Source organism: Chiloscyllium punctatum, chromosome 14, assembly GCF_047496795.1.
Source record: "Chiloscyllium punctatum isolate Juve2018m chromosome 14, sChiPun1.3, whole genome shotgun sequence".
NCBI classification, from domain to species: Eukaryota; Metazoa; Chordata; class Chondrichthyes; order Orectolobiformes; family Hemiscylliidae; genus Chiloscyllium; species Chiloscyllium punctatum.
In genome coordinates, this window is record NC_092752.1 from 659,319 (window position 1) to 672,428 (window position 13,110).

At 44.0% G+C, this 13,110-nt stretch overlaps 1 protein-coding gene across 2 annotated transcripts in view; it reads right to left on the reverse strand.

Annotated features, from left to right (window-relative positions):
• Nucleotides 1-13,110, reverse strand: part of LOC140485525 (solute carrier family 49 member A3-like) — a 97,907-nt gene that overhangs the window by 65,238 nt on the left and 19,559 nt on the right. For both annotated transcript variants that reach the window (XM_072583704.1, XM_072583705.1), the window contains exons 2-5: nucleotides 9,800-9,958; nucleotides 8,397-8,616; nucleotides 7,271-7,347; nucleotides 7,021-7,158 (exon numbers count right to left, since the gene is read on the reverse strand). In XM_072583704.1, the coding sequence (XP_072439805.1) occupies nucleotides 7,021-7,158; nucleotides 7,271-7,347; nucleotides 8,397-8,616; nucleotides 9,800-9,958 (594 nt within the window). The remainder of the gene's footprint in view (nucleotides 1-7,020; nucleotides 7,159-7,270; nucleotides 7,348-8,396; nucleotides 8,617-9,799; nucleotides 9,959-13,110) is intronic.

Consider the following 13,110-nt stretch of genomic DNA (forward strand, 5'->3'; position numbering starts at 1 on the left):
GACTGCAAGACAGTACACTGACAACAGATACAACTTTGCTAGAAAATTCAGCTGTCCTTCAACACAGGGACACAAAGGGATCAAAAGGCAGCAATTTAATCAATAAAGAACTCTAACCCATCCAGACAGCCCTTCACCGTACCACCTCCATTCCCTAAACCACTGCTCTAACTCCCCTCTCCAAATAGAATAAAGACCAATTCCCCCTTGCCTCCCTTACCATCCCATCAGTCTCGCATCTAATGCATCATCCCTAAACTCCACCAACTCCTAGCAGACACCCCCCCACCCCAGAACATTTTCCCCTCCCCAGTCCTCACCGACTTCCGCAAGGACCGTTCCCTTTGCCAACCCTTAGTTTGCGCCACACTCCCACCAATCCAGCAGCCCCCCCCCCCCCCCCCAAAACCCTGCACTTTCTCCTGCAACCACAAGATGCAAAACCTGCCGGTACACCACCCTCTCACCTCCAACCAGGGCCCAAACAGTCCTTCCAGGTGACAGAGGTTCACTTGCCTCTCGCCAGACTTAGTTTACTTCATCAGGTGCACCGATGTGATCTTCTCTACAATGGGAGACCAAACAAAAACTTAGGGAGCAGTTCGTCGAGCATCTCAGCCAGGCTCCCAGGGGCCGACCAGACCTCCCAGTCACCACCCATTTTAAATTCCCCTTCCCACTCCCTTTCAGGCATGATCATCCTCGGCCTCCTCCATTGCCACAACGAACCAAACCGCAAATTGGAGGAACACCTTCTCATCTTCACGTGGGCAGCCCACAGCCCAGAGGACTCAACACGGCTCTACAATTTCAAATAACTTTCCTTCCCATCCCCTGATTCACCTCCCAGCCCTGTCCTTCCCTTCCACCAACCTGATTCATTCCTCCCATTGACCAACAAAGTTGTATTCCTGCCAGTCTTCACCTAACCCCACTTTGCCACCCTGCCCTGCCACTCGCCCGACACCCATCCCTAGTCCTGAAGTAGTGTTGCACTGGAAACAGCGACTTCTCCACCTGCTGATGCTGCCTGGCTTGCTGTGTTCTTCCAGCCTCCTGCCTGTCTGCCTTAAAAACAAAGGCAGGGGAAATTATTATTAACAGTAAAAACCAGTTGTAGACTTGGGTGAAAAGTGACCATAAGCTATATTCCAGGAAGGCCAATGCCACTACACAATCTCTAGACACCATAGAAAGCCAGCCTGTTATTGCGCAGCTGAATATTAACCCAACAGTGGAACTGCTTAGGAATACTGGTGATTTGTTGCCATGGACAAAGCTCACAATTAAGAGCAACTGCAAGATAAACAAAGGAGACCTTGACAATCTCACCAAGACATTCAACTATGTAAGCTGCTGGAGTAAATTAGCTGCCCACTAAAGCTGTTCAACATGACCTGCTCTTTTCATAAAAATACAATAAGTTCAGCTATGACAGGGCAACGTGGGAACTCAGATCTGCGGGCTGTGTTGCGGAACTGGCACTCTGTTTGCCTCAATGCAGAGGGTGTCTACTCACATGCCAGAACTGATGGAAAGCTATTCAGCCTTGCTCATCTGAGATCCAAACCAAAAGGTGTGCCAAGTGCTCAGCAGAGCTGCTCAACATCGATGATGCCGCAATAATATTCCACACTGAGGAACACCTGCAATAACAAGTGGACAGGCACTCTCACACCTGTAAGAGGAGTTTGTTTTGACTATCAGAATCCAAAAGACAAACGTTATGATCCAGTATGTTAACATACCATCTTGTCAGTACTGACAATGTGACACTAAGTTTATTGATTGCTTCAAATATCTACACTCCACAATCACCTGCAAACTGAACCTACAAATGTGGAAAAATGCCCAAGTTCACAAAAAGCTGAACAAATCCAAACGAGCAAGTCACCAGCCTATCAATGTACTTGTGATCATCAAGAGACACTCAACAATAACCTGCTCACTGACATTCAGTTTAAATTCAACCAGTCACTCAGCTCCGGACCTCATCACAGCCTGTTTGTCCAAACATGGACAAAACAGCAGTACTACAGAAGCAAAGCAAGAATGACTTACCTTGACAGCAAGGCAGCATTTTAGATTTGGATTTTATTGTCACATGGTTTCAAGTACAATGAAAAGTGCGTAATGTCACCTCACAAGGTACAAAAGTAGTCAAAGAAATAAAGTTTAAAAGCTCAATCATTATCTTCATAGAATAAATGGAAAAATAAAGAAATAAAGCCAAAAGTTTAACAGTCTGCATCCTCTGCTTAGCTTGCTCTCCAGGAGGCCACAGCTGTCAGTTCTCGATGTCGTCACTGGTACCAGGGTAGCTCCCTCACTGCTCACACTTCCTGCTCTGGGCCACAACGCCATCGCTGCTGCTAAATCTGCCTCCTGCCCAATCCCCTCCTGCCTCCGGAACATGCCCAGGCTGGACCCTCTTGCACTCCGGGTTTAGAGACCAGACTAAGACATTGCCGTGCCAGGCTGAGAGACTGGGCTGAGGCTCCGCCGCAGGCTGGGTTGGGCCGAGCCAAGAGGACATTCCCCTCACTGGGTCCATGCTGAGGCTGGGAGTGAAGGAAAGAGGAGAACACACACTAATAGACAAATAAAAAGAAAAAGAAACAAAGCAGCTGAGCGCTGGCTGAAGCATCCTATTCCGCTGCCAGATTGTAGAGTATAAAGGAGCCTAGACAAAACAGCTGGAGTTAATGAGAATGGGGGGCGGGGTGGGGGTTGCTCTATGCTGGTTGCAGTCATACCTGACATATTAGAAGATTGTTGCAGCAGTTGGATGTCATCATCTCAGCTCCATGATAGCAGTACAGACGCTCCTCAGCATAAAGTCTTAGACACAACCAGTGTCAGCTTCAAAAGATCTTCATAAAGTCAGAAGTGGAGTTTTTGTTGATAATCGCAGCATTCAGTACCATTTGTGTCTCTTCAGATACTGAAGGAGTATCCACATCCAGGTGTAGCAACATGTGAAGATTATCTAGGTTGGGTTGACAAATGTCATTTGTGCTAGACAAGTAGTCGCTGAGGACTGCAGATGCTGGAGATCAGAGTCAAAACGTGTTGTGCTGGAAAAGCACAGGCAGTCAGGCAGCATCCAAGGAGCAGAACAGTGCGTGTGCACACTTGCCTCTAAGGGGACTTAGAGATAAAAATGGGGGGGTAGGGGCTAGGGAGAAGGTAGCTTGGAAGGCGATAGGTAGATGAAGGTATAGGGTGATAGTGATAGGTCGCAGCAGAGAAGTGGAGAGGTGGGAAGGAAGATGGACAGGTAGGACAATTCAAGACGGCGGTGCAGAGTTGGATTAGGAATATGATTGGGGGGGGGAGGGGGGGGAGGGGGGGGGGGGGGGGGGGGGGGGGAAGAGAAATGAGAAAACCGGTGAAATGCACATTGATCCTGTGTGGCTGGACAGTCCAAGGCAGATGTTGAGGCATTCTTCCTCCAGGCATTAGGTGGTAAGAATTTGGCGGTGGTGGCAGCCCAGGACTTGCACATCCTTGGCAGAGTGGGAAGGGAAGGGGAGTTGAAGTGGTTGGCTAAAGGGTAATGGGGTTGTTGGGTGCATGTCCCAGAATTGTTCCTTGAACTGTTCTGCAAGCTGGGGTCCCGTCTCCCCAGTGTAAAGGAGACCACTTCAAGAGCAATAGATACAGATGCCGAGGTGTTTGGATGTGCAGGAAAATCTGTCTGATGTGGAAGCATCCTTTAGGGCCTCAGATTGGGTGGGGGAGGGGCAGGGGTGTGGGTGCAGGTTTTACACCTCTTGTGGTGGCAAGGGATGATGCTGGAGTGGCTTAGTTGAAGGCATGGACCTAAGAAGAGAGTCACAGAGGGAATAGTTTCTGCAGAATGCTGATGGGGATGGGGAAGGAAATATATCACTGGCAGTGGGGTCAGACTGTATGAGGCAAAAATAACGGAGGATGATGCGTTGTGTCTGGAGGTTGGCGGGGTGGAAGATGAGGACCAAGGGGGTTCTATCCTTGCTGCAGTGGAGGGGTGAGGTTCATCAACTTCACAAACACCTTGTACCTCAGCATTCACATGGACCACCTTTCTTTCTCACTCCCTTTCCAGCAACTGACTCAATACAGCCAACTACTTCAAACCCACTGATTATCACAGCTACCTCGATGACAACTCCTCCACCCACCCCTATAAAAAAACCTATCCCTTACTCCCAATTCCTCCTCCGCATCTGCTCCCAGGAGTAGCAATTCCACTCCACATCAGCCCAGATGGTCTCCTACGTCAAGGACCACAACTTGCCCTCCAGCACATTTCCTCCACTTCCCGCACCTCCACCCTTCAGCCCCACCTCTCCAACCACAACGACAGAACCACCCCCCCCCACCCCCCAGGTCCTCACCTTCCACCCCACCAATCTCCAGATACATCGCATCATCCTCTGCCACCTACAGTCAGACCCCCACCACTAGACACATTTCCGCCCCCAGCCCTATCAGCATTCTGCAGAGACCATTCCCTTGTTAGGTCCATGTTCCACCAACCCACCCCAGCACTTTCACTTGCCACCGCGAGAGGCATCAAAACTGTGCCCACATGGCAGAACGGTTTAGGGAACATCTCCAGGACACACTCAACAACCCCACCATCCTGTGGCCAAACACTTCAACTCCCCCGCCCACTCAGCCGAGCACATGCAAGTCCTGGGCCGCCTTCACCGCCAAACCCTTACCACCCGACACCTCATCTTCTACCTTGGGACCCTCCAACCACATGGGATCAACGTCGATTTCGCCAGTTTCCTCATTTCCTCTCCCCCCACCTTATCCCAGATCCAACCTTTCAACTTGGCACTGCCCTCTTGATGTCCTACCTGTCCATCTTCCTTCTCATCTATCCACTCCAACCTATTACCATCACCCTCAGCTTCATCTACCTATCACCTTCCAAGGTACCTTCTTCCAATCCCCTCCCATTTATCTTTCAGCCCCCTTGGGGCCCCCTCACCACATTCCAGATGAAGGGCTTATACCCAAACCGTCAACTCCCCTGCTCCTCGGATGTTGCTTGACCTGCTGTGCTTTTCCAGTGCCACACTTTGACTGTGCCAGACAACTGCCAAGCAATGATGATCACTGACAAGCAAGAATCTAATCAGCTTCCCATGACACTAAATTCCATCATGGAATTCCCACAATCAATGTCCTGCAGCTTACCAATGACCAAAACTGAACTGGATCTATCACAAACATTTTCCTGTATGACTATATCACCAACCACCAGCCGAGCACTGGTTATTTCCTTGATGGATAGTCATCAGGATTTCAAATTCTGAACTACCCAAAATCTGGCCACCTTCAACAAGGCATGGGTTAGGAACATGAAGGAAGCCTCTCCAATTGTTGAGGAATGCAGTTCCAAACACTTAAGCGCTTTTGAACCAGCCTGGTTGATATATTCCCTGTCCAACACCTGAAATATCAAAACATCAACACAGTGGCAATATACACCATCTTCATGATGCATGTCTGTATTTCACCAGGACTCCTCTGACAGCATCTTACAAACATGCAACCTCAACCAGCTAGAAAGACAACCGCAGCAGAAACATGGGAACGCTACCTGCAAGTTCACCTCCAAGCCACTTCTTATCCTGACTTGGAAATACATTGTTGATCTTTCTTTGTCAGATCAAAATCCTGGAACTTCCTGACATCACTGTGGACGTTGTTACATACGTAGACCATAGTGGATCAAGAAGCCAGCCAATAATACATTCGCAGTTAGCTACGTGCAATAAATTCTGGAACAACAGCAACCTGACTGAGAACACCAAACAACAAGACAACACGTTCAACTGAAGGAAAGGCTCACTGGTTTCCACATTTGTTGCCAGAGTCATATCCAAGGCAGATCTTAGTAGGAGAAGGTCATCAAGGTCATGCTTAAGTTTTCAAGCATGTACTAATCTCATCAGCAAACATTAACTGCTAACAAACAATGTCCGCTCTGGCACAACCATGTTCATCAGATGGATAATGGCTGCCATGCAAAAGACCTGTATAGTGAACCAGCCACAGGGTTACGACCACAGGTGATAGGCAAATTGTGGACATTGATGATAGAGCAAAAGTCACTGATGAAAGCCTGCAACCTCTGTAGTTTGACTGACTTGAAGGGCATTGGAAGCAGAAATAAGCAGGTCAGCTGGCCAAAAGCCCAGAGAAAACAGTAGCCAGTGAACCATATACTTCTCAGCCAAAGATCTTCACCTGCAACATGAGGCAGAATAAATGATGCCAGTGTGGGACTTATCAGGTGATGCTGAACAGAATTGACCACCATGACAACCAATTGTCCAAAAGGATGGGACTGCTGTTTCCCAAGAGATGGAACAATTACATTTTCAGTGATGCAAGAGATAAAATACAGATTTCAAAATCTAAAATACAAATTTAGAACTCCGTGAATACTCAGATTAGACAGCACAACCATAAAATGGTGTAGTGTCAAGGTTACTGAGCTGAAACTCTAACATCTTTACTTATTAATATTGCATGAATTGTTGAGTGTTTCTTGGATTTCCTGTTTATAGAATAAAGATCTAAGCAGCCCTAGAAGTCATCCAATTCAGGAACTTCAGCATTCAAAACTTAAGCATGCGATTACTAGAAAGTTCTGTATTCCATCCAGTTGGGTGATGGGTTTACGCTGTTGAACAGTGAAGTAAAGAAAAATGATGGGAGGGTATTTTGCAGAGGAATTTCATACAAGATTGGAGCATTTACTGCGACTGACGAATGGGGTGGGAAGTGGGAATTGAAATGGCATGGAATACAAGACAAAGAACCTCAAGTATAAAATGTACATTTCGTTTAAAGGAACTTCAGAATCAGTTTATTTTCACTTCAGTTTATTGTAATTTTACAATTTGCTTCCTCTCAAACTATGTAATTAAAATAAATGGACATTCAGCATTTTTAGTTCAAGGCTGCAGCATTAAGAAATATTCAAATGGAACTCCAGTTATTACGACTTACCATCTTCACTCCTCTAAAAAAAGGCTCTGAGGTAGAGTTGGCTGCACCAGCAGATGGAGGTGTTGGAGGTACCTTATTACGAATTCCAACACTCGTCAGAAGACAAGCAATTGCTGCAGGCACGGCGTACACTATCATCTGAAAACCAAAAAGAACTTCATTCAGAATATATTCTCTCTGGAACATGCTAGGAGCATTCTAAATTATAATTTGGATGATCAACATCACCAAGATTTTTGTGTGCGCTTACCAATACTGGCATTGAAGATGGCTTCTTCACCAACATTGGAGAAAGTATATTGGCGAAGAGAATACCCAACGGATTGGCTAGATAGATAGGAAACAAAATTCAATTATGACATAGCAACTGTAGTGTTACATTTTGTAGAGTCAGAGTTAGACATCACGGAAATAAATCCTTCGGTCCAACAACTCCCATTTGCCAGCATTTGGCCCATAAAGCTCTAAATCCTTCCTTGTCCCCATCCAGATGCTTTTTAAATGTTGTATTTGTACTCGCCTCCACTACTTCCTCGAGCAATTTGTTCCATATACACACCATCTCCTGTTTGAAAAAGTCATTGCTCAGGTCCCTTTTAAATCTCTACCCTCTAATTTTGGATTCCCCTATCCTGGGGAAAAGACCTTGGCTGCTCACCCTATCCGTGCCCCTCATGATTTTCTAAACTCTTCGAGAGAGGAGTATATGAATAGGAAGGATTTAGAGGGATAGGAGTCAAGTGCTTTCAAATAGGACAGGATTAGGTTAGGATAGCTGGTTGGCATGGACAAGTTGGACTGAAGGGTCTGTTTGCATGCTGTACATCCCTATGATTCTAATGACCGAGCCATGGCTGAAAATCAGGTCAAACTGGGCTACCATGCATATTATGAAAATACTTTAACATGTGGCACATACATGGGAGTAGCAGGGCTTGATTTAAATTATACAACCCTAATGGGTTTCAACTCTTAAATTTGGTATGATAAACGGTTCGCAATACTCTAATTGAAGCCTCATTTGTGTTTCATACATTCACCAAACTTTCCCTGTTCTTGCATTCTTTGGCTTGACCAATCCATCAAAGCATGCTATAGTAAACAAACAGATGCAGATCTCAAACAAAAACTGAAATTGCTAGAGAAACTCAACAGGTCTGGAATCATTTGTTAAGAAAAAGCAGAGTTCACATTTTGAGGGTGAAGAAGGATCACTTCAACACATTCTGCATGTCTTTTGCAAACTCTTATAAAATGGTAGTTAGGTGTTTACCCAGATGGCTGGCTAAAGCTTATATCTATCCCATAGAAATCCAAATGAAAAGTCACTAATTTTTTTTGAAAGATGTATCACATACGTTCTATGCCAAACTCACCCATTGATGAAATCATGTTTGCTGTTGCTCTCTGTTGTTCAGGAAACCAAATAGCAGCCAATTTTGTTGGCGAAAACAGAACCAAAGGTTGTGCCAAAGCACCAAGAGTCTGACCCACCATCAGGAGAGGAAATTTCCAGCTTTCTTGAGGTACGAAGTCAGCAACGCTTAAAAGTTGCATGGCACAACCAGCCAAGTTCAGCCATGAGCTCAGAATCAGCTACATACAGAAAATAAGAGGGATTACTAAAAGATTAGATGGTGGTCAGTTGGTACTTGTGTATATGCAGTGGAATACTTTTCCACTATTTTGGGCACATCTACAGATATCCTAGTTTTCAATCCCTGCTTGCTCAAATTATGCTGTCAAGAATAAGTTCAGTCATCTTTACAACCTCTGATCATCCATGGAAATAATCTTACATCACTGAAAGCAAACTGGCTTAATGTAAATAAACTACACTTCATCAGTAGAATTCAAGAACTATATAATGATCATATACTGCAATAGAATTCATGTTTTTAACATTAACTTTACTTGAGCAGCATTTGTGTATAAGCACCATCTATTTCCAACAGAGGACTCACACCTGCAATTTAGGTTTTGTTGGGAAACACATTTGAAAATTAATTGGGCATCGGCGTCCCTATGCTCTACCATACAGTCATAGACATCAAATTTTTAAAAAATTGTTGCTCATTCAAATCAACATACAGACTTTCAGGCCGACTAGAGGGATTGAACACATGGATCGTCACATGGCAGTGCAAAGAGTGGCCTCCAACTAAGGAATTGGCTCTTCAAAAGAATTTTAAATTGTACGACATAACTGAAGGCGAAATGTAGATCCAGTAACCAACCTCAATTCATACCATCATTGGCATTAATTGTCTTATTTCTAGTCAGTTGATTATTTTGAATTTCTGGATTGTTTAATCCTTTGTCCAATTCTTTCCTGTTCCTTAGAGTGGTGTGCAAAGTTTTGGCCCAAAGCGTTTTAATGGGGACTGTGAGATTAGCAGCAGAGGGTAGGAAGTGGATCAGATTAACTCACTGTACATCAATACAAATTACCGAAATGCAACCAAATAAACATTGTTTGAATGCTTTGCTCAGAGCTCAAAAGCTCAGAACTCTTAGAAGGTGGGATCAGTTGTACTCTAAGAAAATGCAGAATCCCTGTGGTATATTCCAAAGCAACAAGTTTGACCGCCAAAATTTATGTATATATGTAAACAGTAAAACAAACAAACAATCCAAAAAGATTGAGCAGGGTAAACTCTGGAGGGGTGAGTAGGACTTGTTTATCACTGTATTTAACTGAAGAAAACAGCTATCAAAGTTGTTACATACCTAGCTATGTCAGTAAGTCAGAGAGACATGGAGATAATATTAAACTTACCGACGTTTTAAGTCCAAGCATGTCTAGTATCCACGTTGTCCAAAAACCAAAGGGAACACCAACAATGAGGTAGATCATAGATAGCCAATTGACTTGATCCATGGAAATATGGAAATACCGAGCTGTCTGGTCCGCAATTGGAGCGAATGTCAACCAACACTGAAATAATCAGGAATAGTTACGTACAGACCTACTCTTGCAAAGTGCATTTCACAAAATGAATGCAAATGGCAGCTGTTATTTCTGTACAAGTTGGATTCTAGGCTGAAACCTGCCTCGATAGATCATAGTTTGTTTTTGTTATTTAATAAAGTGGTCTTTCACAAACACAAGCATAGAATGCTACAGAAATGGTTTTAGCCATAAAACAGACAGGACAATCTTATTACATAAAAGCAAGAAACAACTGAACCAAGCAGTTTACATACAATTGGAAAAATTTTGAAACATTCAAAACACAATCCTGTCTATTCAAACAGCTCCATTTTACAGTACCCAAAACTAAAGAGAACTCAATTCTCTACCACATGATAGGTTTTAATTTTACTGTAGTTTCAATTCCCTAACTTGAGTTTTGCAGCTTCTTCCTTTATTACCATACAACTGATTTTAGAATTGCTTAGTTTTTAATAGCCCCTCAGGTTTCTAACCAAACATTTCAAGTATGGAAATTTCAAAATAAAAGCTTAATAAAGTTAAGCAATTTTCTTACTTTTATGAACTTGTTTCTCCAAGGGAAAGGAGCTATTTCAAAAACTAACTTCAACTATGACCTTCAAGAAGAAAAAGCTCTAAAGTTATGGATTTTTCCAAAAGGTGGGGGGAAAAGTTCCCAATTCTTCTAAATTGAAAGCAAGCTAATGCCCTTAAATATTGACTTCGTCCACTTGTAAAACTCACAATGCAAACAAATTTCCATTTTATCCTCAAGGCACCATCTCTCATTAATTTAAAAGATCCCAACTCCAGAAATACTAAACAAGCTGAGCATTAAATCCCCTCACACACACACGAAAATCCACATGCCACTGTGTTCAAAATATCAACTCGAAAATAAATTGGACATAGGAACTAAGAACAGGAGTAGGTAGTTCAGCCTTTGAGCCAGCTCCGCCACTTAACATGATCATGGCTGATCTGAGAGTCAGATGTACAGCACAGAACTTGTCCCTTCAGTCCAACTTGTCCATGCTAACAAGGTATTAGACCATAAGACATTGGAGTGGAAATAAGGCCATTCGACCCATCAAGTCCACTGTCATTTAATCATGGCTGAAAGACATTTCAACTCCACTTACCCGCACTCTCCCCATAGCTCTTAATTCCTTGCGAAATCAAGAATTTATCGATCTCTGCCTTGAAGACATTTAACGTCCTGGCTTCCACTGTGCTCCATGACAGTGAATTCCACAGGTCCACCACTCTGGCTGAAGAAAGTCTAATTTCCATTCTAAATTTAGCCCCTCTACTTCCAAGGCTGTGCCTATGGTCCTAGTCTCCCCACCGAATGGAAACAACTTCCCAGCATCCACCCTTTCTAAGGCATGCATGATCTTATAAGTTTCTACTAGATCTCACCTCAACCTTCTAAACTCTAATGAATACAATCTCAGGATCCTCAGCCATTCCTCGTATGTTAAGCCTACCATTCCAGGATCATCCATGTGAATCTCCACTGGACATGGTCCAATGCCAGTAGGTCCTTCCTGAGGTGTGGGGCCCAGAAGTGGACATAGTATTCTAAATGGGGCCTAACTAGAGCTTTATAAAGACTCAGAAGCACACATCGCTGCTTTTCTATTCCAACCCTCTTGAGATAAATGACAATGTTATATGCACTTTCGGAATCATGGACTCAAACTGCAAGTTAACCTTTAGAGAATCCTGAACTCGTACTCCCAAATCCCTTTGTACTTTGGCTTTATGAATTTTCTCCGCTTACAAAATAGTCCATGCCTGTATTTTTTTTTCACCCCCCCCCCCCCCCCGAGTGCAAGACCTCACATTTGTTCACGTTAAATGTCATCAGCCATTTCCTGGACCTTTTGCAAGGTTTGTAGCTCAGGTTGAGGTATAGGGTGTAGGATTGCTCACTGAGCTGTAGGTTTGATATCCAGACGTTTCATTACCTGGCTAGGTAACATCAGTGGCGACCTCCAAGTGAAGTGAAGCCGTTGTCTCCTGCTTTCTATTTATTTCTTTCTCCTGGATGGGGTTCCTGGGGTTTGTGGTGATGTCATTTCCTGTTTGTTTTTTGAGGGGTTGACAGATGGCATCTAGATCTGTTTGTTTATGGCATTGTGGTTGGAGTGCCAGGCCCCTAGGAATTCTCTGGCATGTCTTTGCTCAGCCTGTCCCAGGATAGATGTGTTGTCAAAACCATGGACAACACCAATGAAACAAAATAGAAGAGACATTTATCATCAACAACACCCTCACAGGCATAAAGTTCACCAAGGAGGAAGAAGCCGACAACAAACTCTCATTCCTGGACGTCACAGTCAAAAGAACGAACAACGGAGAACTACAAACCTGCGTATACAGAAAACCGACAAACACTGACCAAATACTTAATTCCACTAGCAACCATCCCAACACACACAAAGCTCTATCAGAACACTCTTCCAACGAGCCACCACACACTGCAGCACAGGCGAAGTTCGGAAAACAGAGGCGAACCACCTATACAACGTATTCAAGAAGAACGGATACTCAAAAAATACAGTGCGCAGATTCCTCAAGAACAAACCACGACAAGCAGACCAAACACAGCCAGAAACCCTAACCACCTTACCATACATCAAAGAAGTTTCAGAAATGACAGCCAGACTACTAAGACTCCTCTGAATCCGAGTAGCACACAAACTCACCAACACACAAACAAAAACTAACAAACTTAAAAAGACCCAGTACAATCCATGGACAAAACCAACGTCATCTACAAAATTCCATGCAAGGACTGCCACAAACACTACGTAGGATAAACAGGAAGAAAGTTAGCCACCAGGATACATGAACACCAGCTAGCCACAAAAAGACACGACCCTCTCTCCCTCATAGCCCTACACATGGATGAAAAAAAAACCCACCATTTTGACTGGGACAACACATCTATCTTGGGACAGGCAAAGCAAAGATATGCCAGAGAATTCCTAGAGGCCTGGCACTCCAACCACAATGCCATAAACAAACAGATCTAGATGCCATCTATCAACCCCTCAAAAAAAACAGGAAATGACATCACCACAAACCCCAGGAACTCCATCCAGGAGAAAAATATAAATAGAAAGCAGGAGACAACAGCTTCGCTT